The 25409-nt window shown below is 43.7% G+C and overlaps 1 protein-coding gene across 3 annotated transcripts in view; it reads left to right on the top strand.

Annotated features, from left to right (window-relative positions):
* Nucleotides 1–370: 370 nt before the first annotated feature.
* Nucleotides 371–25409, top strand: part of CDK6 (cyclin dependent kinase 6) — a 252667-nt gene continuing 227628 nt past the window's right edge. The window contains exons 1-2 of one of the 3 annotated variants that reach the window (XM_061164896.1): nt 371–478; nt 3380–3995. In XM_061164896.1, coding sequence (XP_061020879.1) covers nt 3763–3995 — 233 coding nt within the window. In that variant the 5' untranslated portion in view covers nt 371–478; nt 3380–3762. Of the gene's footprint in view, nt 479–3060; nt 3268–3379; nt 3996–25409 lie in introns of those variants that run through there. The other 2 variants (XM_061164894.1, XM_061164893.1) reach the window with 2 other exon arrangements.

Genomic DNA, 25409 nt, shown 5'->3' with positions numbered 1-25409 from the left:
GTTGCAGCGAACGCCGGAAATTTTCATTTAGCTCCCCCCTCTTTCTCGCCCCCCACTCGGAGCGGAGAGCCGGGGAGCCGGAGGCTCAGAGCACAGCCGGGGCTCGGCCGCCTGCCCCCTCTCCGGAAGACTTTAATTTGCACACTCGCCGGCCACTGAGCGGCGAGCCCCCCACCCGGCCGCCGGGAGGGTCGCGGGCCGCCGGCCCCCAGGGCCCCCCGCCGCCGCCGCCTCCCCGGCTCGGGCCCCGAGCCCCGGCCGGAGCCCCGCGGCCCCCGTCCGCCCCCAGCGCGCCGCGCGGGCGGCGCCCTCCGCCGTCCCTCCGCCCTCCGCCGCAGTGCCCACCCCCTCGCCCGAGCGAGCGCCGCTAACTCCTTCCTCGAGCCGGGTTACCTGCTCCGCGCCGCGGCGGACACGTGCGAAGGTCGACCGGTCCCCGCAGCCCCCTCGCGAGGCCCGCCGCGGCCGGGCCCCTCAGGTGAGGCGCTGTGTGCCCCGGTGGGTGGGCGGCAGGGTGCGGGGTGGGGCTGGGGGGGGGGGTCCTCGGGGAAGACTTGGGGGCTCGGCCGGGGTCGGAGGCGGGGGTGGGTGGGGGTGACTGGGCCGGGGGGGCGCGGGAGGTTCTCGGAATCGGCTTTGGTTAACCCCTTACGGTCCGAGGCGGGGTGGTTACAGGGGCCAGTTTCGGGGGAGCTACAGGAGTTTCTTCTAATCTGACTAGAGGGGAACATCCCACACGAGGGACTCCCCCCAACGCCGAGCTCCTGTGGCTCCCACACAGCCTTGCGCACAAACACCCACACAAACACTTCTTATCCAGTTTTTCAAACGGAACTCAGGCTCCACTGGGAAACTCGCCGAGCAATTTACACTCAGGGTTTAAAATGCACTGCTTCTGGGGACCTCACGCGGGAGAAAATGTGTTTCGGTGCCTTGTATTTATTTCCCCACGAAAGCTCCCCCTCCATCTCGCCGAGGTGTGGGTGTGAGCTCCACCTTCCCCACCACGAGATAAATGTTAACGCAGACTCCTTGCTGGCAGCCCCCGCGGGCGTGTTCTGCACTTAAGAGAGGAGTGCACGCCGGCGGCCAGTGCCCAGGCTGGGAGTACCCCCGCAAGGATGGACGCTTGCTTTAGTTTCCCAGTTTACTTTCCTAATTTAAAATATCGACGTTAAAACGCACGCCCCCGGGGTGAACACCTCCGGGCCCGAGCCCCGCGCCCGTCACTGTGCACGTGGGCGCATCTGCGTGTGCGCACACGCGGGAGTCGTGGTCCCCGGGGCGGCCTCTGGTCGCCGCGGTGGTGGCGACCCTTGGGGTGCTTGGCAGGCTTCGGGAGAGGCACATGAAGGATTTCATTGAGTGTGAAGACAGAGAGCAGAGACAGAAAGCAGAAGGAGGCGGCTGCAGCCTTTGTAGTCGCGGAGGAATGCGGAAATGTTGAAGCACTCTGTCAAACTTTTTGAAATGGGGTCAAGTCACATTCAGCCAGCGTGGGAAAGCAACAACAACAACAAAAAAAAGTGGACGGGGCGGGGGGGAGGCACGGCTGCTCCCGTTTCTCTCCGCCGGAGCCGACAGTCCGGGGAGCGAGGGGGGGAGAGCCGGGCGGGCGGTGCGGGGCCGGGCGGGGGCGGCGGGCGCAGCTCCCTGCGGGGGTGGGACGTCCCCGCCGCTTCCTTCGCCGCCGGGCGGCGGGCAGGACTGGGGCGCGGAGGGGGCCCGCGGGAGGGGGCGGGCGGCGCGCTCGCCGCGGCTCCTCGGCTACCTGTGTGGCCCTCGGCCTGGCTCCGACCGCTGGGTCCTCGGCTCGGGGGGCTCGTTCCTCGGCCCCCCCCCCCCCCCCCCAGGACTGGCCTTCACCTTTTAAGGAGAATTCTGAATGGAGAGAGTGTGAGGAGCCCGGTGCTCTCTGCGGTCCCCTCCGCCCGCAGACCGCGGGGGTCGCGCAGTCTGTATCTTTAATTCCTGGCGGAAGGCGAGCGAGCCAGAGGTTGCGGGGCAGGTAATTCCGAGGAGCTCCGGGAATTTCGGACACGCAGTCGGAGCGGCGAATGTCCGGCAGAGGCCACAGCGTTGGTGGAGCGGAGGTCCTCTGGGCCCTGGATTGCAGCTTGAATGGGAAAGAAGAGTGCGACCCCCGCCCCCGCTTTGTTGTGTGTGTGGCGGGGGGGGGGGGGGGGTGGGCTCCGGGGGCCCCTGGCTGCTGTTCGGACCCGACCTTAAGCTGAAAGGGGAGTGGAGCAACCACCTCTGCTACCTACTTCGGGAACAACCCTGAGAGTGGGGAAAGGTTCGCGAGTCCCGGCCTCGGGGGCGCAACCCCTTTTCGCTTTCCCCTGGAGGCAGCCTTTACTCCCCCCACCCCTCACCCTTTTTAAGGGGAGGCTTGTTTCGCTCAGGTTGCAATCGGTTGAAAAATTCAAGGCGAGTCACGATTATGCCGCCTTGCTTCTGAAGTTCTCCAAGGAGACGACCAGCTGAACTGCGGCAAGCACCTCTTTATCCCATTCTTCGGGTTCGGCAGGCGACTTCACCCGCTCACCCCCCCCCCCCCCCCCCCCCCGCCGCCCCGCCACACCGCAGGGGGAGGCATCGCTCACCCACTCCAGAGGAGCGGGAGCTCCCGCCCTCTCGGATCTGATGGGTTTCCACCAGGGAGGTCTTCCCAAGTCAGAGGAAGGATTCCGTTTCCAACCCAGACTCTTTTACCCTAAAAAGACCATTTGTGTGTCGTCTTTAAATGTCTCCTCGTAGAAAAACTGAAAGTAGAAAGGAAGCAATTTCCGAGCAGATGTCTGACCACCCCTCCTCGCACGCTCCCAGCATCGGGTTACAAAGGTCCTGGGAGCCCCCACCCACATTCTGCGGCCGCACTCGGGCGGACCCGAGGTCTCTCCACAGCGGGCTGCGCACGACCCCAGAACGCCTCCACGGCACCCATGGAGCCCCTGTCCCCTGACGTCCAGGCCCGGCAGGCAGGGAGGGTAGCAGCGCAACACAATAATACAGGGAAATATTAAGCCGTGACATTGACGTGCCCGGCGCCTCCCCTCCCCCGCGCTCCCGGCACACTCTGGGCTGCTTGGCACGCCCCCTCTCGTTCCACTGCGTCCCGCGCCCGGCGCTCATCCCCGAGGGGCCCCTGCAACCTCTCCGCACGAAGACGGCTCCAGCTCTGCAGGGAAAGCAAAGTAACTTCGTTTTTCTCGTAGGAACCAGGAAGGATTAAGCGGCCTGGGAGAGGGCAGGAGCTCGCAGAGGGTAGCGATGGGGACTGCGTAGAGGAGGAGGAGGGGTCCCGGTAGGAACCCCGGAGAAGGCGCCTGGGATGTCTGATTACACTTTCTTCTTGTCCTCCCGTCTCCTCTTTTAGGTGGAATGACCGTGGACTGAGACGCGCTCGGGCTGAGACTGAGACTATGTAATCGCCTCGGTGACTGCAGAGGACTGCGCTTCGGGGAGGGAAGAGGAGGGATCGGCTCGCTCCCCGGCGACTCAGCAGGCGGAGTTTCGCAGCGGCGGCACCAGGGTTGCGCCCGCCCGCGGGGAGGTCGCTCCATCCAGCCCCAGCGGCCGCGAGAGTCCGAGCGCCCGAGCGCGGTAGTCGGCGGGGGGGGTGAGAGAGAGCGAGACCGAGCTCCGGGGCGCGAGGGAGTCGGCCGGGGAGTCCGGGAGGAGGCGAGCGGCGGCCACCAGCGAGCCGAGCGCGCCCCCCGCCCGCCCCAGCGGCACCGCGCCGGGCGGCGTCCGGGCGGCATGGAGAAGGACGGCCTGAGCCGTGCCGACCAGCAGTATGAGTGCGTGGCGGAGATCGGGGAGGGCGCCTACGGGAAGGTGTTCAAGGCCCGGGACCTGAAGAACGGAGGCCGTTTCGTGGCGCTGAAACGCGTGCGAGTGCAGACTGGCGAGGAGGGCATGCCGCTCTCCACCATCCGCGAGGTGGCGGTGCTGAGGCACCTGGAGACCTTCGAGCACCCCAACGTGGTCAGGTGAGCGGTGGATCGGCGCCCGTGCCGTCGGGGGCCGTGCGCTGGCGGAGGGCCTGGGATCCCCGGCCCCACGAGGATGCTGCGCGTGCGGGAGGGCGGAGGGGCGGCGGGGGAGGCAGGGCGCCATCCGTCGACCTTACCGAGTGAGAGTGAGTTTTGTCGACAGAGCCACGAGCCAGAGCTGGCGACCTTGCCAGACAGCGAGCAAAAAGACCAGTCAGAAAATATGACCTGCGCAGCCTTCCCCGCCGCTGTGCCAGTTCTAAGTGTTTTCCTCCCGGTTCTTCCTGAAAGGGGTCCGGAAAGATGGGTGTCTTTTAGGGGACAGAACAAGGCAACCTGAGACGGGCGCCCAGCCCCCCAGGCCCCCGCGTAGTTTTCTTGGCCATTGGGGGAGTTTTTGAGAGAATGAATGAGAGGTAACAGGGTATGGTGGTAATTAGTAGGGGAAAAAAGTCTTCTGCCAGAGCCTCGTATAAATGAGGTTTTAAAGTGCAGAAACACTTGAGAATAATTTTGTCAATTACACCTACAGTTTCTTTTCGCTAACATTGCATAATGATAAGGATTCCTGATGAAGGACTTCAGTGCCGACGCCCAGTTTGTGTCATTTTTAAAATGTCTTCCAAATATGTTACCTGTTCGTATTATTTTGTGTGTCTAAGAGGGCATAGTCCTTAGGCTCCTTCTCCAGGCAGTCAGTCCAGGTTATGGAATATTTAGATTGCGAATGTCCTGCCCAGGATTCTCCTCGGTGGGCTGTGCTGGCGGGTGGGGAGGCAGCAGCTTTTACAGTGTCTCTTGTGTGGGAACCAGTATTAAACCAAAGTGTGTATGACTTTGGATAATGGTGTTTTCTTAGTGATCCTGGAATTTCCCCATTGTGTGTTTGACATTGTGTGGTGTGTCATCCTTTTCTTTTTTTAAACAGAGGTGCATAGTTTTAAGCTGAAAAGGAATGCCCAGAAACTTCTACAAATTAGGGTGTGATTTTACCTTTCTCAACTTCTAAGATAATAAGTTGGAGAAAGGAGGTCTTGAGGTCTTCTTCCTGTCTCCTCATCTGTCCAGGGGCTCTGTTCAACAAATACATATCTACTACTGTATGTGTGCTGTGGATGAGATTATGTAAATAAGCATAGCTAAATATTTTTGTGAAAAGTCAAACAATTTAACATTAGTCACCAAAGTGGAGAGACCCAAGACTGACCTTTGAAATACCAAGCCCTCCATAGACTCAGGGGGCCCACGTGTCTACAGAGTCTTCCTGGGAGGTTTCAACTTGTCTCCTCTTATCCCAGGCTGGATGACTTGTATGCTGCTTTGTTCCTGCCACAGTCAGGACTCGGGCTAGAAGGCAGCGAAGAACCATGACTACATAAACAGGGTAGTAAACGGCTGTAAAGCTGGGATCCCAATATACCTCTGTTTTAGCCAATAGAGGGATTGAAAGAATCCGTGATTTAGGAAGATGAGATTAAATATAAAAGCAGTAGGTAACCTTCTGTGTATTTTTTTGTTCTTGTTGAAAAACAACAGAAACCCTTTTGGGGCGTCTTTGTGATATTGGAGAGGAAAGCAAAGGGTCCATTTGTACCTGCAACTTAGTTATCTTCCTAGCGGAATCACCCAGTCACTTCCCAAAGGGTGAATTCTACCGCTAGAATTGTAAGTCCAAAATTCTTGTTTTATTTTGTCTGTTACCTATGGATAGTGTCCAGTTAAGGGTGATGATCATGTATGTAAATAAAATCATGTCCTTCCAATTGTAGAGGTATTACAGAGGTACCCCTGTGTAACACCGTCCTTTCCCTAAAGCACACAATTTACTCTCATAACAGAGGGAAGTTGTTTTTGCCCTTGTGCCAGCAAATCCGACTTATTCTTTTGCTTTATCCTCTTGACGTTGGTGTGTCTTTATACATTTCTAACCAAGCCGTGTCTTGGATTCTGTACTGAGAAATTTTAGGAGATTACATTGGTAAGTCGAGATTGTACTGCTATGTCAAAGACAAAGGCATCATTTTCTAAAACTGTTTCACATGTTAAGTGGTGAAGATGACATCAACCTCTTAAGAATCATGAGGAGAAACTGAGATAGTGTATATGTGAACAGTTTGTAAATTTAAGAGTGCTTCAGATGTCCAAGTATTATTTGTGTTCAAGAAGATTGACAGTGGGGGTGGTGGGGTGGGGAGGGGCCTACCGGGGGCTTGCCTTGGTAAAAGTTCCCAGTAGGGCATTAGTTCACCTGTCCTTTCCTGTAGGACGAATCATACTCAAGCCCAGACATTACAAGCTCCGGAACCACGAAGCTACTCGAAATATAATGAGCCTGTAGTTTGTCAGAAAAGACCATCAGTCATATGCCATGAAGTTCAATGACACTTGAGAACAGCATCGATGATGTCATCCTCACGAGCTGCAGATCTCCATTCCATTTGTTTCCTTCCTGTTTCTTCCCTTCTGCTTCTGCCTGGGGCAGTTACTGGTCCCCATGACTTGCTGAGCTTGACTAGGAATTCACATTTTAGATGATGGTGATAATTCTTCAGGCAGGATTAGGAAATCAAGGACAGGTGACAAATTCTTTCCTTCCAAAGGAGAGTTGTCAGAGTCTGGCCCCCAAACCTGTGATTTATTGTTGCCCCAGAGGATCCATTTTACAGTCCTGTGGCTGATTCTTTAAAGGTTTCTTAAAAGGGCAGATAGGTGCCTGTATAAATGCCTTCAAGTCACAAGTAATTGATCATAATTATAGGTCCTTCCCACAGATAGTTAAGCCTCAAAGCTTGAAGAAGCATAATAAACACATTAGTTTTTCTAAAGTTTGAGATATTTGATGGATTTGCCTGAAAAGCTGTCTTGTTATTGCTGGCTCTGGGACTGCCAGCATGCACAGGGATAATGACTTGAAATTCTTGCTTACCTGTGGCTTGATGTATCCCAGGCCCAAGCTTGATCAGCCAGTCAGTGTCTGGGATATAAATTTATTTGTATTTTACAGTTAGTAATTCTAAATCCGGGAGCCTTTGCCAGAATCAGACTTCAGTATGAACCTATATTAGAGCTTCTGCACTCTACAAATGAATCCCGTCTTACATTCTGAACTAAGTATACATAGTGGATAAAATAGCTTGTTTTATCAGCAGTCTATCCATTCACCAAGTATTTATCAAGAGCCCAGTATTTGCCAGACACTGCTATAAGCTGAGGATACATCAGTGAACAAGTTGAAAAAGTCTCTACATTTACAGAACTTAACCTTGTCATGGGATGAGCAATTCTTTGATCTTTTTAAAAATTCACTTCTCTTTCTTTCCACTGACTTTTTGCTATATTTCACCTAACCATTTTTTTTTTTTTTTTTAGAGCAGCTAATATTTGTGATAATTTGGTTACTGTGAATTTGCTGACTGAATAGTTAAATAACTGAAACAGTAATCAGAATCAAATGCTTTGGCGGGATTAAATTTCACCTTAGGGACATACACAGAGATCTGTATAAGACAACATTGACATGCAATTGATAGATATGAACATCTGAGCTCCACTTACTCAACAAGGATTTAGGAAGGACCTACTGTTTAAAAACCAAGGGGATTTTAAACAATAATTTTCCCTGGTTTTGAAGGAATAATATGGTCACCATAACCCGGAGACGTGAGTATCATGTCATTCCAGAGATACTGATTAGCGCTATCAGTGTGTCTCCAGGGATGAAATCTGTTAGGGTGGCAGGGGAAGGAATTCAAATTCAAGTACTAGTTCAGTAATCTAAAACTCACAGTATTTCAGTGAGTAAACTGGTGATGTCTTGAATATGTTAAATTATTACTATTAGCAAATTTAATCACTGCTTTTAAGAAAACCAGAAAAATTCATATAGCTCACTGATTATTATTCAAGGAGAGTTTTCCCATTTCCTGTTTTTAATGATCTCAGTAATATCATAAAAAGAATAAAAATGTGATTTCTCTAGGAAAACCTATTAACAGAGTAGAAAGATATATGATTTGTTGCTGCATAAACATGAATGCTCAGGTGGGTTAGTTTGTGGGAATCCTTCTGAATAAAATGTTATTTTGTGGGTGAATAATATGTTTATTAGGGCTTGTTTCAGTGAAGGCAGGAGAAGCAGGAATTTAAAATTTTTTTTATGTGAAAAGTAAGCTTTGTCTTTCATTCTCTGAGAGCTCCTTGAGAAGTTTCCAAGTTATTGAACTTATTTAGTAAATACACATAAATAAATAAATACTTGTTGCCGCAGAAGAACTTGGTAGTGCTGAATTGTGGCCATGGATTGCGCTGTATCCTTTTCACACAACTGTTATCACTATGGAACTATTAGAATTTCTCTATCAATGAGAAAGTAGCTCCTAAAAGGAAGATCTGTTTAAACTTGAGTATCTTTTAGGGTATTTTCCTATGTTTAGAACAAAGGTAAGTGGATATCTGTGAAAACAGACTCCTTATTAAAAGTAAATTACCCTTAGGAAGGAGAGAGTCGCCTTGAAACATATATATTACCCTGTGTAAAACAGATAGCGAGTGGGAAGTTACTCTATAACACAGGGAGCACCACCTGGCCTCCTGTGACGACCGAGAAGGGGATGAGGGTTGGGACACACACACACACACACACACACACACACACACAGCTGATTCACACTGTTGTATGGCAGAAATCAACACAACATTGTAAAGCAACTGTTCTCCAATTAAAAATCAAATTTTAAAAAAGTAAATTAAGAAAAATCATGCCTCACTATTAATGATTTCCTAAGAATGTTTTAAAAGAATAAAACATCCAGTACTCACACTGTGTCATGAGAAACTCATGAATGATAGGATTGGAAGACACTTTGGAGGTCTTTCAGCCCTTTGGTATTCTAGATAAACTAAAGTCCAAAGGTCAAGCAGCTTGCCTGTCATGCCATTTGAAAGTTGTTGACGTGCTCTAAAATCTCAGTAGCAGTTTTAAAATAATTTTTTTGTTTGATGGAAGAAGTTAACTCCAGTGAGTACATTTCTAGTTTGGAAAAAATGAACTATATGTAGACAAAGATGATGGTTTGCCAGGAATAAATGACATATCAACTCGGGAAATTCCTGAGTTCTGCAGTATGCCTTACTGAAGTAAATCTGTAAAAAGTGTGGTGATTATCCATTAAATTCTGCTTTTAAGGAAATTGGGTAATAACTATGATCATTTAAATAGGTATAGTATGGGTAAATAATGTAGTTAAATAATTAAGTAATAATACTAAATTCATTTGACACAAAGAAAAGTTAAAAAAAATCTAAATGCTTGGTATTCATCTTATGAATGAACTATTTCATAATGTGGCCCTGGCATCTAATACCGAGTTAGTGAAATAAACACTATAATACTTGAAAATTAGGTAGGATAGCAACTTCTAGACTCCTAAGCAAATATGTGTTGCCCCTGCTTCTTGAACTAGTCACACCATTTCTGGTTCTCAGGAGGCTCAGATAAACTTCTCAGTCTTCTTTTTTAAGGTTTATTTTCTTTGTTTTTGTCTACGCTGGATCTTGAGCGCTGCGCTCAGGCCTTTCGGTGAGTGGGAACCCCTCTCTCGTTGTGGCGTGCGGGCTTCTGACTAGTGGCTTCTCTCTTGGGGCACCCTGGCCCCAGGCATGTGGGCTCCCAGAGTTATAGCTCAGGGGCTCTAGAGCACCCACTCAGTAGTCACGGAGCACAGGCTTAAGTTGCTCCGTGGCGTATGGACTCTTCCTGGACCAGGGATCGAACCTGTGTCCCCTGCATCGGCAGGTGAATTCTTAACCCCTGGATCCCCAGAGAAGTCCTCAGTCTTCTTAGGAAGGAAATTAATCATGAGCTTCCTAGTGTTAACACAGCAGAGATGAAATCTGGGTACAGGAGGGGTGGGAGTACAAGAAGGTAGTGTTTGGAAGCGGGGCCTTTTCCACGCACATGGAAAATGGACACAGGTGGTTGGTGACAGGCCTGCCTACATAAAGGTTACCATTTGATTGATCATCTATAGATGCTAAGTCTACTGGGTCAGGCGGGTGAGCAGTCAGAGGGAGGAGTTTTTAAGAGCTACTGGGCAGTTGTTCTGAATGTCACCCATGTGTTGCCCCGCTTGATTTTGTTTTACCAGCTACTCATGTAACTGCTCCCCATTAAGGTGAAATAAAGGCATCTTTTAAAAATATATATATTAATTTATTTATCAGCATGTGGGATCCAGTTCCCTGACAAGGGATCAAACCTGGGCCCCCTTGTCTTGAGAGCTTGGAGTCTTAACCACTGGACCACAAGAAAAGTCCCAAGAACATTTTTTTTTTTAATTATTTTTAATTGGAGAATCGTTGCTTTCCAATGTTGTGTTGGTCTCTGCCACACAGCAGCGTGGATCAGCCGCAAGTGTACATGTATCCCCTTCCTCCTGAGGCTCCTTCCCACCCCCTGCCACTCCTTCGGGTCGTCTCAGAGCACCCGGCTGAGCTCCCTGGGCCGTACAGTGCTTCCCACCAGCTGGCTGTGTCACACGTGGGCGTTTGTGTATGTGTCAGGGCTGCCCTGTCAGCGCATCGCCCCCTGTCCTTACCTCGATGTGTCCACAAGTCCGTTCTGCACGTCTGCATCTCTATTCCTGCCCTGCAAACAGGTTTGCTGCTGCTACTAAGTCACATCAGTCGTGTCCAACTTGGTGTGACCCCATAGACGGCAGCCCAGCAGGCTCCCGTCCCTGGGATTCTCCAGGCAAGCAGGTTTATCAGTACCCTTTGTCTAGATTCCATATATATGCATTAATATATGATATTTGTTTTTCTCTTTCTGACTTACTTCACTCTGTATAACAGACTCTAGGCTCATCCACCTCACTGCAGCCAACTCAAGTTTGTTCCTTTTTATGGCTGAGTAATAATCCATTGTATATATGTATCACAAAATAAAGGCAGCTTAAAGCATGTGGCAGGAATCTGTGTGTGTGTACACACGCGCGTGCAGCAGTAGCCTGGAAGTCCATTTGAGATGGAATCATTATTAAACAGTAGTTTACCTAAATTTGGACAACTACTTACTTTGTCGTTCAAGTAGCCATTTTAATTACTGAGTCCTGTTTAGTCTTCCTAAAGGATTTTAGTTCAGTAGAATTAGAATCACAGTACAGGAGTTTTTTTCATTGAAAAGGATTTTAGATTTAACTTGATTCAACCCTCTTTGACCTGTGTAGAAATTGTTGTGTAAATGCATTAAAAATTTGTCTGATTTTTAATCCATTATTTTATTCCTCAGTTACATGAGTTGTAGATACAAACTGAAGATAACTAAGGTTCAAAAACAGGTTTATCTCCCGTGTTAGCAGAACAGGATTACTGATGGGCGTTGCATATCAGAGAACATTGCCTTGAATGAGAAAAGTATTTTCAGTTAAATGATTTTGTTTGCTGACTTGAAGACAAGTATCTTTTATATCCATAAATAACAGGGTCCATATGTTAGTTGCCCAATATGTTTCCTGAATGAAGTAGAGTAAACTAAATTATAAGTCCCTCACATGAGAACTTTTCATCATTTTAAAGTTGCATGTAACATTAGTAGGGCTTCCTTGGTGGTTCAGCGGTAAGGAATCTGCCTGCAGTGCAGGAGATCGATCTGGTTCGATCTCTGGGTTGGGAAGACCCCCTGGAGGAGGACATGGCAACCCACTCCAGTACTCTTGCCTGGAGAATCACATGGACAGAGAAGCCTGGAGGGCCACAGTCCATGGGGTCGCAAAGAGACGGATACCGCTGAAGTGACTGAGCAAGCGTGAAGGCACACATAGTAAGTATCTCGAGCTAAATGCTGGCAGATTATTGCTTTTAACTGTATCTGTACACCAAGCTATTCAGTAAGAACATTCAAATACTTACTGATATTTAACATTTTCCCTGCGACTGTCTATTTTTTTAATCTTTAGTCCTAACTTCAACTTCGATAGGATCTTCTTGTGTTTTCTGTCTGCGTTCGCTCCTTGCGTCCTACAGTGATATTGACTAGTCCGTTTCCTCTCCCCGGGCTCCTTGCCGCCACCGCTGTTTCATGGGAGCTGGTCTCAGAGTATGCTGGCCTCCCTGTACCACCTGTTGAAATGCTATGTATGTATCCTTCAGAACCAAGCTCTAATGCCACTTTTTTTTTTTTTTAGCATACAGTCCTCTTTATTATTTGTAGTATTGCTGTTGGGTTGTTGCTTACAAACAAAGGAATCTGATGAATTCAATTTCACACCTTTCTTATCCCAAAAGAAAAAATTAGTGCACAGTGTTCGTAACTGCATATGTTGAGTTATCAAAGTTATCTGTGACAGGGGTCAATTTCCATTTTGAGCAAACACTGATGAAAATCAGTTTCTTCACTTAAAATTTTACACGTCGGAGGGTTGGGAGAATTTTCCACAGTCCAGATTCTGTCTTCACGTGTTTCAGACCCTGTTTCTCCTCCGCTAGTCATGTGCTTCCTGACTTTTGTGTGTCCTTAATATCTTCATTTGGGTAAAATTTCTGCTTCCTTTGAACCTTAACAACTTCAGCCCTCTCTTATGGTACTTAGTATATGTCTGTCTGCCCTGTATATTATTATGCCTATTATGTAAGGTATAATATCAGTCTCCCCTCCTCCCACTGTTTTCTGATCCTTTAACTTTCCACACCCCAGTGGTGAGCTCCTTGAGGCAGAAAGTGTGTATTGGGTCATGTCCATTTACATTCCACATCCAGTGGAAATAAAATGAATAAATGAACAAATGAATGAATTAAGGAAAAGGGGCTCTAGGTATTAAGTAAGGGATCATGTGGGTTGTTTCCATCACATGAATGTTAATAAAAAGAAGTGTCGAATAAAGAGGGAAAATGAATCTGTATATTGGGTTATATTTATTTGGTTTCCTGGGAATAATAAATATTGAAAAGAGGAATTTTCATTTTTGTTTCACTCCAGCACATATAGTTTATAGTCAAGTGAGTTTTAAAACTTAAGTAATTCCCATGGTTAACTGTACAGTCTTGGACTTAATGTACATACTGTAGAGAACATTAACATCAGGAAATGTGCACACATTCAGTAAAAGTTGAAAATGATTTGCACATTTTTTAATATGAGAATGTAAGTTACTCTGAATACATTTTAATCATTTACTTGAATTCTTTTACTTTTCTTTTTACCACTAATGTGGATTTCTGTGCTGGAAGAACTCTTCGGAGGAATACAGTGAAGTGAAATCTTTCTGTGTGCTAAGTCATTCGGTTGTGTCTGACTCTTTGCAACCCTGTGGTAGCCCACCAGGCTCCTCTGTCCATGGATTCTCCAGGCAGAAATACTGGAGTGGGTTGCCATTTCCTCCTCCAGGGGATCTTCCCGACCCAGGGATCAAACCCTTGTCTGTATGTCTCCTGTACTGGCAGGCAGGCTCTTTACCACTGAGCTACCCGGGAAGCCCCTTACCCAGTATCCTGTTCATTAATGGGTGTATTGTGGACAGGTCTGAGGACACAGCAACCCTAAGAACACATTGTCAGGACCGTTGGAAGTGTGATGATATCTTTTTTAGTTCCCTGCTCAATTTAGCTCAAGGAGGAATTGAATTCTGTGTTCTTTCTCTTTTTATTTCAAAATCTCAAATGGAATTATTCCTTTTTATGTCACACACTGGAATTTCTGCTTTTTTTAAATTTTCCAAGGCTCTTCTTATGGCATGACCACCTTAGGACATTTTAAATTTCGTTCCATATACTCCGTGTTTAAGTCATTAAGATCTATCCACAGAAAAGAGGCAGTTCTCTTTCAGGGACACTAATCTCTAATGAAGTCTCTCTTTTATTTTGCTTCCTTTGATTGTTAAGTAATCTCATAAATTTCTGTGTTAAGTATTCCTAACAATTAGTGTAAAACATGTACTTTTCCTAATGTTTTCTTTTCAGAAGGTAAGGTATGAATGTGTAAAGTTGGAAACATTAACGCTTAGCCCTATTCAGCAACAGAACAAGAAAAACAAAATCTGTCTTTGCGTTTTAAATGTTAGGCTATTGGCTCTGACCAATACATTTTAAAACTTTTTGGTGGAAACCAGGAAACTAGCTGAGTGGTTTCAAGTTGGGAGTTTTAGATGATGTCGTCTACATTCCAACCATGAGGAATCACTTAAAGGAGCTATTAAATAGCCTTGGATAAAAATGGGATGTTTTCTTGTTGAGCCATAAGAAACCCGGAGACAAGATTTAGAGATTGGGCTGGAAAGGACTCCTGTTGCCGATCATGACTGAAGTGTATTTAAGTTATGGAAGTCCCCTTAAAGAACAGGGACTGCATCCCTTCTTTGAAATAACATACCTCTTATGTATTAAGATGAAAAGAAAAGTTGCGACATCCTGCTAGTTGTTACAAATTCTTTTAAGCCCATGAGATTTAATCAGTGGTAATTTCTCTAACCAAGAGCTCATTAGGCTGGAGCTTAGGGTTGATGATGCCTCTTGGGTCCTCAACTAAACCAGTTAGTTTTGCAAAGAGCAAAAGGTTGACTTAGAGGGGTGGAGTTGGTCTCCAGAAGAACTATACAAAAGCATGGTTGATTCGGTGGTACCCATTCCTGATCCTAGAAAAATAGAACTTTTGAAATGAGTCAAGAGTAGCATCTTTGTTTATGCAAAATGATATAATTTTTTTCCCACTTTAGGTGATAAAGTTGAGAGGTGAAACCATCATTAGGCCAATAGAGAATAGTTAAGAGATATACCTTCCTTACGAACTGAAAGGACCACAGACTCATTAAAAGGAGGGAAGAATATGGCAGAAGGTAAGCTAAGTTGAGGTAGAGCTGAGAGATACTATATGGTGAATATGTAAAATAGTGACAGAATCTGGCAATGCTTGCATAAATCTGAGTTTTCTTGGAGTTCAAGATTTGAAACCTAGTGAAGCCTAAAGTCCTAGCACGTTTAGAAAGACCACAACCAGTGTTTGTTGAATAAGTAAACTCAGGCTATCATTCTTTTTAATCCCATGATGATAAAAGGGCATAGTTGTCTGATTCCTTTTTCTCGGGTACCTTATTTTAGCCATATTTGTATTGTCCATTGTGCCTACCATGCAAATGTCTTGAAGTAATGCATGAATTAATATAGAATGTATGCTTCACATTAGAACATAAGCTCCATGAAGGCATGAATTTTTGTCCCTTTTCTTCACCACTTTTATCCCCAGTGTCTAGAACAGTGTCTAGCATATAAATACCTGTTGAGTGCCTTACCGAAGAGCTAAGCAGTGAGCAAAGATTACTCTTTTACAGGAGTTTTTATGACAGTAAAAATGTAAATTAACACCAAATTTAGCAGCTGCGTTATTTTTCTATTCACTCATTAGTATTGCATTTAAAACTCTTAAGATTTATATAGTCTAATAATTATATTAGTAAATTGGATTATGACAGTAATTAGGAGTTATAATAATTAGCAAGTAGACTGGACACTAAGATATATTCCCTCTAAACTAATTTTTCCACTGATATTTTCATTCAATTATAAACATAATTTTACATAAACAGTACTAACTGATATTTTAAATGGTCATATGGTTTGTGGCAGAATTGATTTAGATATTTTGGTGGGAATTTTAGGATATAGTTTCAGATTCCATAGGTCATGAAATTTTATAGAAAGGATTGGCATACAGTTTCCTGAAGAGTTTGAGCTGCCAAGTCGTGCTGTGAGCCCCTCTTGCTGTCCTTATCACAGGCCAGTCTCCCCGAGAACCTTGACCCAGTCCTGCTGTTTGGCGCTGCTGCCTCTCCAAACACCTTCTTCTCTGCTCAGATCGGTGATCACCCAAGGGATCTGACATTACTTAGTTGTGACTAGTAGTAATGATGGAAAGAAAAGGAGAAAAAAGCAAAAAAGGAGTGAGAAGGGGAGGAATGGAATGGTGTGGAATAGACTAGAATAGAGTGAAAATGTGTGGTGGTCCCAGTCTGTTGTCAGATGCGTTGCCAGGCGTTGTAACTGAAGTAGAATACCAAGGGAGTTATTTGCAGCTTTTAATTTAAAGTCATTGTGTTTTCTGTTAAAGAAGTTGTTCTGATTAATATGGCTGTGTAGCAAATTACCCCAGAATTTAGGGGCTGAAGACAACCTCTTTCTTAGGCTCAAGCATTCGGTGGCTGGGAAACAGCACAGTGAGAGTAGGATCTCTGCTCTTCGATGTCTGAGTCTTCACCTTGAGCTGACACAGCTACTGGGGATTTGCTTCATTTTGAGATGATGTCTTCATGCACAACACTGGTGTTCACTCAGGCCGGTTGATATCTGCTAAGACCTGAGCAGGGGGCCTGTGGCCCGAAGCACGGGTGCCTTGCTTCTGCATGTGTCCTGAGCTTCCTCTCAGCATCCAGGCTTCAGAGTAATCGGACTTAGGTGGCCCTGCATGGCTCCACAAGGCAGTCAGTGTCCTCAGGACCATTACTTCTGCCACATTTTGTTGGTTACAAGTGAGTTCAAAGCCCCACAGATTCAGGGGAGGGCACATCTACCATCTCTTACTAGAAAATATTAAAGAATTTGTGCCCCCCCCCCCCGATAGTCATGACATATGTGCTTGGTGTTTAATATAGCAGAGTATATGATAAAGAAGCAAGGCTCCTGTCCCAACTGTCCCATGGTGTTTAATATAGCAGAGTATATGATAAAAAAAGCAAGACTCCTGTCCCTCCCAACTATCCCTGTGCCCAGTACTCAGATACAACTTCTTTTAATTCTGTTTTTGGTGCTTCTGGTTGTTCCTCTGTGAATCTGGATAATATACTATGCTCTATTTCTTGATATCTAAACTTCAGATAATAACTATTGACTTCCTATTCTGAAAGATGAAGACTTAGCTCATCAGTACTACTCCTTGTTAATCTTGATAGGGACATTTTTATTTTTTATGATGATTGAAAATAATATCTTTAAACATAATTTTTTTTTTGTTTGTTCTTTCTCTTTTGGCAGTGTCTCTTGAGTCTACATTTAGTAAGAGAGGAATTCTTTGTCTCCCTAACCTTTCCTCTGCCTTTGTACTCCATTTAATGTCACATCTGCCATCAGCTACTTTGCTAAAGTTGTTAAATGTTTGCATTCTGTTTTGCAACCTCAGGTATAGGTCTGGTGTTAAAACCCTGTGAGGCTGAGAGAGTCGTCCTTTCTTCAATACAGACATCTGGATTCTCTTTTCTTATTCTGCATCACTTTTGAAAAATTACACCTATTTTAGTGTTCTACTTTTTCAGACCATGACTTTCTTGTGCTTTATTTTTCCTGGAGTTTATGATTGCCTTTTTATTTTTCTTACACTATTTGCCTTTATCACAGCCAGAACATCTTCTTTTCAAACACCTTATCATATCATCTATTTCTATTGAATTGCCTGCTTTCCTGAAGTTTCTCAGAAGTTTTGGTTTACTTAGAATTGGCTGTTTACTTGGATTGATGAACTGTTGTCTTCCTGGGAGTTTTTCACTGCTCCTCTGACTTGGAGCTACTCATTCCCACATCCTGACTCTTCCTCTTCAGTGGTTCACACCCTTCTTTTTGCTAGTGTAGGTTTGTGAGAAACTCCCTAAGAAATTGTGTATGGGAGATAAGCTTTTCTGAATCCTCACCTGTTTGAAAACATCTTTATTGTCTCTCCCAATTGATTATGACTTGACTGTTTTTAGAACTCTAGGATGAAAAATTTTTGCCACAAAATATTGTTTTCTCTGTATTCAGTGTTACTAATAAAAAAAGTCATCTACTGATATGATTTTCTAATTAGTTCTTAGTGACTTTTTGTTTTGCTCTGAAAGCTGCTAGGATGTGTTCTGCAGAAATATGTGACTGGGTGTGGTGCATTTGTAAGTTGAATTTGCTGGGCATTCCTTGAGATCTTTCTGTGCATATTTATTTTGTTTTTAAAAGTTACTTTTTCCTATTTGTTCTGTTCTTTCTTTATGAATTCCTCTTGTTCGTCAGATATTCATTCTTTCAATTGGGACTTGTAAGTCTCGTAAAGTTCAGTTTTACAGATTGGCCTCTATGTTTCTTACCTTCTTTTCCTCTACTTTCTAATTATTCTATTTCCTTTGGGCTTGTTTTGCTTTATTCTAAAGAAATCTGTGTTGTTTTCTAAACATCTATTGAATTCACTCTTTTCGCAGTTCTATTTTTAACCTCAAACCATCTTATTTGATGTTGTTCTTTGCTTGTTGTTGTTGTTTTTTGATAAACATTCTATTCTGGTTTTATGGCTGTACTATGTCCATGAATTGCTCTAAATTTCGAAAAGGTTCTCCTTATTATCTCTGTTTTAGTCAGTATTTTGTTCCTAACTTTTGTTTTTCCTGTTGCTGGATTCCTTAAAAGCTGAGTAGTATTTGGATGGGCTTCCGTGGTGGTTCAGACCGTAAAGAATTCACCTGCATTGCAGGAGTCGTGGGTTCAATCTCTGGATCAGGAGGATCCCCTGGAGGAGGGATATGGCAGTCCACTCCAGTGTTCTTGCCTGGAGAATCCCATGGACAGAGGAGCCTGGCGGGCTACAGTCTATGGGGTCGCAAAGAGTTGGCACGACCGAGCGACTTTCACTTCACTTCAATATTTGGATATTATTTTGCTTTTTTAAAAAAAATCAAGTTTATTGAGATATAATTTACATACAGTAAAAGACATCCATTTTGAGTGTGCTTTTTAGTGAAGTCTGACAAGTTTATACTCTCATATAAACTACCTTCACAATCAAGATCTAAGACATTTCCATTACTCCAGAAGTTCCCTTAGGCCCCTTTGCAGTCAGTCTCCTTCCTCTACCTGAACCCCTGGCAACCCTAATCTTCTTTTTGTCATTATAGATTTTATTTGTCCTTTCTAGAGTTTCATACATGGTATCAAACGGTATTGTGTTTTTTGGTATCTGACTTGCACAGGTATTTTCGAGGTTCATTTATGTTGACTGTATTAGTAGGACATTCTTTCTCATGTGAATTTGCCATGATGTGCGTTATTTATTTATTCATTCACCTGTTAATGGTTATTTGTGTTGCTTCCAATTTGAGGTCATTATGAATAATGCTGCTATGACATTCGTGAACAGGTCTTTGTGTTTATACGACACGTGCTTTCATTTCATTTGAGTAAATATCTAGAGGGCTCCTCTTGTAGCTCAGTCGGTAAAGAATCTGCTGCAATGTGGGGGACCCAGGTTCGATTCCTGGGTCTGGAAGATCCCCTGGAGAAGGAAATGGCAGCCCACTCCAGTGTTCTTGCCTGGAGAATCCCAGGGACGGAGGAGCCTGGCGGGCTACAGTCCATGAGGTTGCAAGAGTCGGACACGACTGACCGACTAAAACCAAGTATCTAGAGGTGGTTTGCCGACTTGTATGGCAAATGTATTAATATGCTTAATTTTCAAAGAAACTACCAAGCTTTTCCAAACTGGTTGTACCATTTTGTATTTCCACCAGCAGTGTATAAAGGTTCCACTTGATTTGCCTTCTACTCAACATTTGGTATTGTCAATCCTTTTAATGTTAACCATTCTATATTAAGTGTGAACCGATACCACATTGTGGTTTTAATTTGCATTTACCTAATGACTAATGTTATTGACCATCTTTTCATTTGCTTATTGGTCATTCTCTTACCTTCTTTCGGGAAGTATCTATTCAAATATTTTGACCATTAAAAAACTGGATTATCCCATTGTATTGTGAGTTTTTTATGTATTGTGAAACACTCTTTTGTCAGATGTATGTGTTGCAGATATTTTCTCCAGGTCTTTGGCTTGCCTTTTCATTTTCTTAACAGTGTCTGTCAAAGAGGACATTTTAATTTTTCCAAAGTTTATAATTTTTTTCTTTGATGGATTTTGTTTTTTTGTATCCTATCTTTGCTTACCCCAAAGGCACGTAGATTTTTTTTCATGTTTTCTTCTAGAATGTTATAGTTATTGCTTTTATGTCAAGTCTGTGGTACATTCACATTAAATCTGTGTGTGGCTTGAGGGAAGAGTCGGGTTTCATTTTTTTCTTGTATGGATATCCATCTGTTCTAGCACCATTTGTTAAAAAAGACCGTGCCTTCTTCATTTTGAATTACCTTGGCACTTTTGTCACAAATGAATTGACCATGTAAATTTAGGTCTATTTGTGGACTCTCTGCTCTGTTCCATTGATTTATATATTTATACTTTTGCCAGTGCCATGATGTTTTAATTACTATAGTCTAATAGTAAGTCCTGAAATCAGGTAGTGTAGGTTTTCCAACTATTTTCTTCTTCTTTTTTGAAAGTTGCTTTTGCAATTTTGTCTGCTGAAATTTTGCTAAGAGTTTTTGCATCTATGTTAATGAAGGATATTGTTATATAATTTTCTTTTTTAAATAATGTCTCAGCTTTTGGTTTGGAGGTAATCTGATATAGTGAATTTTATAAGTGTTTCTAGCTCTTCTGAAAGATTTCATGTAACATTAGTATCATTTTCTTACATAGTGAACAATTTACCAATGAAGTCATCTGAGCCACGGATTTTCCTCATGGTATGGTTTTTAACTTCAGATTTTATTTCCCTAGTGGACATGGAGCCATATAGATTGAATCACTTTGTAACTTGTTTTTCAAGGAATTGTATGTTTCATCTAGCCTTTAGGGTTTACTGGCATAGATTCTTTTATTTTCTTATCTTTTTAATGTCTAGAATCTGTAGTGATGTCTTCCCCCTTCATTTCTGATATTAGTAATTTGTATGTTCTCCCTGTTTTTCTCGATAATACAGGTAGATTTTTGTTAACTCTGTTGATGATAAACCAGTTTTTGGCTTCATTAATTTTCTTTATAATTTGTCTATTGTCTATTCCACTGATATTTACTTTTAGTTTCATTTCCTTTTCCTACTTACTTTGAGTTTAATTTGTTCTTATTTTTTAGCTTTTTGAAATAGTAGCTTTGTTCATTGTTTTTAGAATTTTATTCTCTTCTAATATAAGCATTTATGTTATTTTATTTGCTTCCCACAAATGTTGACATATTTTGATTCCATTTTTGTGCGATACAAAATATTTTAGCCCTGTTTTGGTGATGAATTTTTGACTTGTGGGTTATTTAGATTTGTGTTTTTAAGTTTCCAGACATATACAGAATTTTTCAAATGCCTTTCTGTCTAATTAAATTCTGCTGTGATCAGAGAACAATAGTATACGATTTTATCCTTTTTAAATTTATTAAGACATGTGTTGGTCCATAAAGTGTATCTTGGTACTTGTTCCATTTGATTCTTTTAAAAATACTTCCCATTTTCCTCTCATATGTTCATGTTTTCCTTTAAGTCTTTAAGAACTTTTATAATAGTTGCTCTTTGTCTGCTATTCCATAATCTGTGTTATTTCTGGGTCTATTCCTATTGACTGATCTTTCTCCTATATGTATGCATGTCTGATACCTTTTTATTGGATGCCAAACATTGTGAATATTTCATTGTTGACTGCTTGATTTTGTTCCATTCTTTTCAAGAATGTTGAACTTTTGTTCTGAGGGGCAGTAAGTTACTTGCAGTTGAGTTTGATCCTTCCAAGGCTTACTTTTAGTTTTTTTAAAATGTAATCCATGGGGTTGCAAAGAGCCGGACACAACTTAGCAACTGAACAACAACAACAAAATGAGGAGGGGCGCTACTCTGCTTTAGACTTTATTTCAGGGCCAGGTAGGGCCCACTGCTAAGGCAGCATTACCCTCTTGTGGTCTCTCCTCTTTGGTTAGTGGGGACTAGAGAGATTTCTTGCCTCTGGTGAGCTCTAGGAATCATTCAGTTTACAACTTCCTGGTAATTGTTCTTCCTCAGAAGCAGTTTTTCACTTGGCCTCAGGCAGTTGCACATGTGCAGATTCAGGCGAGAAGTCAGTAGGTCCCGTGTGGATTTCTGAAGCTCTTTTCCTGGGTAGTTTTTTCTTCACCTCTCTGTCTCAGGAATTTAAGTCACCTTAGCTGCCTTGTCTTCTCAGCTGTGATTTCTACCTGCTCAGCTCAGATGCTGGACCTCACGGGATGTTTCTCTTGCGGGTGCCCGTGGTCTGGAAATCGCCTCCAGGCGTAAGGGCCGGGTGGTCCAGGGCACCTCGTTGGCTTCCCTTGTCTCCAGGGTCACAGTCCTGTGCTTCCCGCACTCCAGTATCTGAAAACAGTTGCTTCATGCGTTTGTCCAATTCCTGGTTGTTTGTGTCAGGTGAATAAGTCAGCCCTCCTGCTTTCTTTATAGCTCTAAAAACCCATTAGTTTTTGTAAAAACTGGGTAGCCAGTATGGCTGTTTATTGCTGCATTCCTGAATTTGGAGGACAGTGTAATTAATCATCTGGAAAGGAGTGATAAATGTAGAAAGAACATCATCTTTTTCTTCCATTACCTGTCGCATCTGGCTATCTAAATCCATCATTCTAGATTTTCATACCATATTCATCCTTAAAGCCAACAGCCAGTATAAAGCCCATATCATGCAGTAACTAGTTTGATGTCATTGATTTTAACCAGCTGGTTTTTCTTATGAGAAACAAACCGAGAAAAATAAAACTCAAGACGAATTAATTTCTTTGCAGGAATTTCCCATGTCTTGATGATTTAAAAGAATCTATTTTGCATTTAAATGAATCATTATGAGCTTGATTGAAGCTTGTTGGATACTCCAGATTACTCACTGTAGTGTGTTTTTTGATGGAGGCAGGAAGTGAAAAAGCAAGGTCTATGAGATTTTTGTGTCTGTGAAGTCGTTTAATGTTTCTCATTGAGGCTTTGGTCACTAGGGTAAATGACTCAAGGTATCTATTGCTGCTTAGCAGTTCTTCAGGGGGAATTTCCCCCACCGTGTTTCTCCCCTCCCCAAAATAACTAATTATATACTGGAAGTTTCAGTAAGTTGTTCACAGTTTGTGAAGTCAGCATATTTCTGGAAGCTCACTGTGAATGTAATTCTTCGCTGTACGCATGCTTTTGTTTCTCCGTCCTTGCAGCCAGCACTGTACTGTAAGGACACAATTCTATCGCTATTTTTCCCCCTCTCTCATTTGATGTGGTAGTTTGCATACAGCTGCAAGTAGACAGTTACCTTTGAAAGGAGCATTTGGCCGCTCTAATTTGATTAAAGAAAACCACCTCAATCATTTCTAGACTGAGAACGTTTTCATTTTAACTTGGCAGTCGGAGTTGGGAATGTACTCAGTGCACTTAGATATGTGGGGAGCCTAGTTAGGGAACAAAACCGGCTGCTCAAATGAAGAAAGCTTTGGTGCAGTTTTTTTCTCTCTCTCTCTTCTTAACGCAAGCAGTGTTTTATAGGATTGCTTCTCTTCTCTCCCAAATTTTCTACAACCATGGTTTTCACCTCCATCTCCTCTTCACGGTTATTTACTTAGGAATCCCAGTAAACTAATTCTGGCAGGGATAAATTACTACCCTAACACAATCCAAAGGACTTTAAAATCCTTAAAAATTACCTCATTTTTGTATAGAAATAAAACCCCAAATCATAAATGACTGTGAATGGCATAGGCTTTTTTGGCCACTGTTGGGCATGGCCAAAGACGTGTTTAGACCATGGGTACAACTGAGAGTCTAAACAACAGCAAAAATGCAGACCAAGGCTTGGAATTTAGCTGTGGCTTGCATGGAAGAAAATTACTCCCCATCAGAAGCCTGCAGCTCCAGCCCTAGCTAGTTATCTCACACGTGCGTCCTTCGATTCTGAGATAGAAGATCTGATCACCTGGCTAGTGTGACAGTTGGAAATATATTCTGCAGATGGTGGGTTGGCATCAACTTCATAGATGTTATTGAAAATGCTCGAGCAGGAGCTTAATGTCTTATCAGGTAAATCATGAACAAATTCATGAACCACAGTTCAGTAATGTGTGGTCTTTGGGGGAAAGATACTATGTGGGCATCTTAAATTTAAATGTTAGAGTGAAATTTTAAATATAAGTTTCAGAGTACACATGGGCCCTTGGAGACACAGTTACATTATTGTTTATTAAACAGTTCATGTCTTGAAGCTACCATTAATATCTGATATGATATCTGTGGGTTTGATCCCTGGGTGGGGAAGATCCCCTGGAGAAGGAAGTGGCAAACCCACTCCAGTATTCGCCTGGAGAATTCCATGGGCTGAGAAGCCTGCTGGGACACAGTCCATAGGGTCATAAGAGTCGGACCCAACTGAGCAACTAAACCATGATCACAGTGATATTTGCCTGGGGCTTTGCTGTGCATGAAAGCTAGGCAGATCTGAGAGATTCCTGCAAGACTTAATCATTCTAAGAGACGGAGAGATGCACGTAATAGTAGGGTTTGAAGAGGACTTGATCGCGTTCAGTCTCCTGTTTCGTGAACAAAATCACTCTCCTTAAAAAAAAAACCAAAACAGAACACTCCAGATGGTTGAGTGGATGTATTAATATTAAGGGCTGTGCAATAAATGTCTCTCAAAGAGGCATGATGAGCGACTGAACAACAGCAAATAAATGCTGTTTGCTAGAGCTGTGTTGTCATCGTGCGTTCTTCTCCATCTTTTGCCATTTTCAAGCGCTGGAGTCATTTCCACCTTTCATCTCAAGACTTGTAGTCACCCTAGTCTTGTCCTTCCTTTGAGAGTCAAGGGCCAAGAAGCAGTGCAGTCTTCCTGTTCTGTTTTCACACGCAGTAGGGAGCATGTAAATCTCCCCTTAGTCACGTCTACATCATCGCAGCATGTGAAGGTGGTAAAGAGACTGAAAAGATGACCGCTGCTCAGCTGGGGTTTGGGGGTTCGAGGGTTTTGGTGGAAACAGCTTTGTAAATGTAGTTGAACCGCACCCTGGCTAGCTCACAAAGCTTATTTGTTCCAGTATAGCCTAGCTGCTTCTACCCATGTGATTTTTCAGGCCAGAATACTGGAGTGTGTTGCCATTTCCTCCTCTAGGGGTTCTTCCTGACCCAACGACCAAAGCCCAGTCTCCTCTGTCTCCTGCATTGCAGGCCGATTCTTTACCCACTGAGCCATCGGGGAAGCCTGAATAATATACTACAGTGCAATCAAATATTGCAAAAAGTAATGCTTGCTGTTTTTGTTTTGTTCATATTCTACAAGTATAACATTAAGTAGCATTTGAGAAATAAAATACTAATGATTGAGGAAAAGTTAGTTTAACATGGATAAGGTATTTGGAGACTTATAGAGATTCTGGAGGAAACTGCTTAATACTAATTCTTTAATATCAACTTCAGACTTTCTCTCTCCTCAGTAGAGTATTGTTGTAATATTTCTCATATATAATTGCCTTTTTAAAAGTATACTTTTGTATTGCGCAGTGCTACATACAGAACATTGCCCAGGAACTACTATTGGAGGTCTCAA

This window comes from Dama dama, chromosome 18 (assembly GCF_033118175.1).
Source record: "Dama dama isolate Ldn47 chromosome 18, ASM3311817v1, whole genome shotgun sequence".
Taxonomy (NCBI): domain Eukaryota; kingdom Metazoa; phylum Chordata; class Mammalia; order Artiodactyla; family Cervidae; genus Dama; species Dama dama.
Note: the sequence above shows the minus strand (reverse complement) of the source record. Positions and strands in the feature narration are given on the sequence as shown.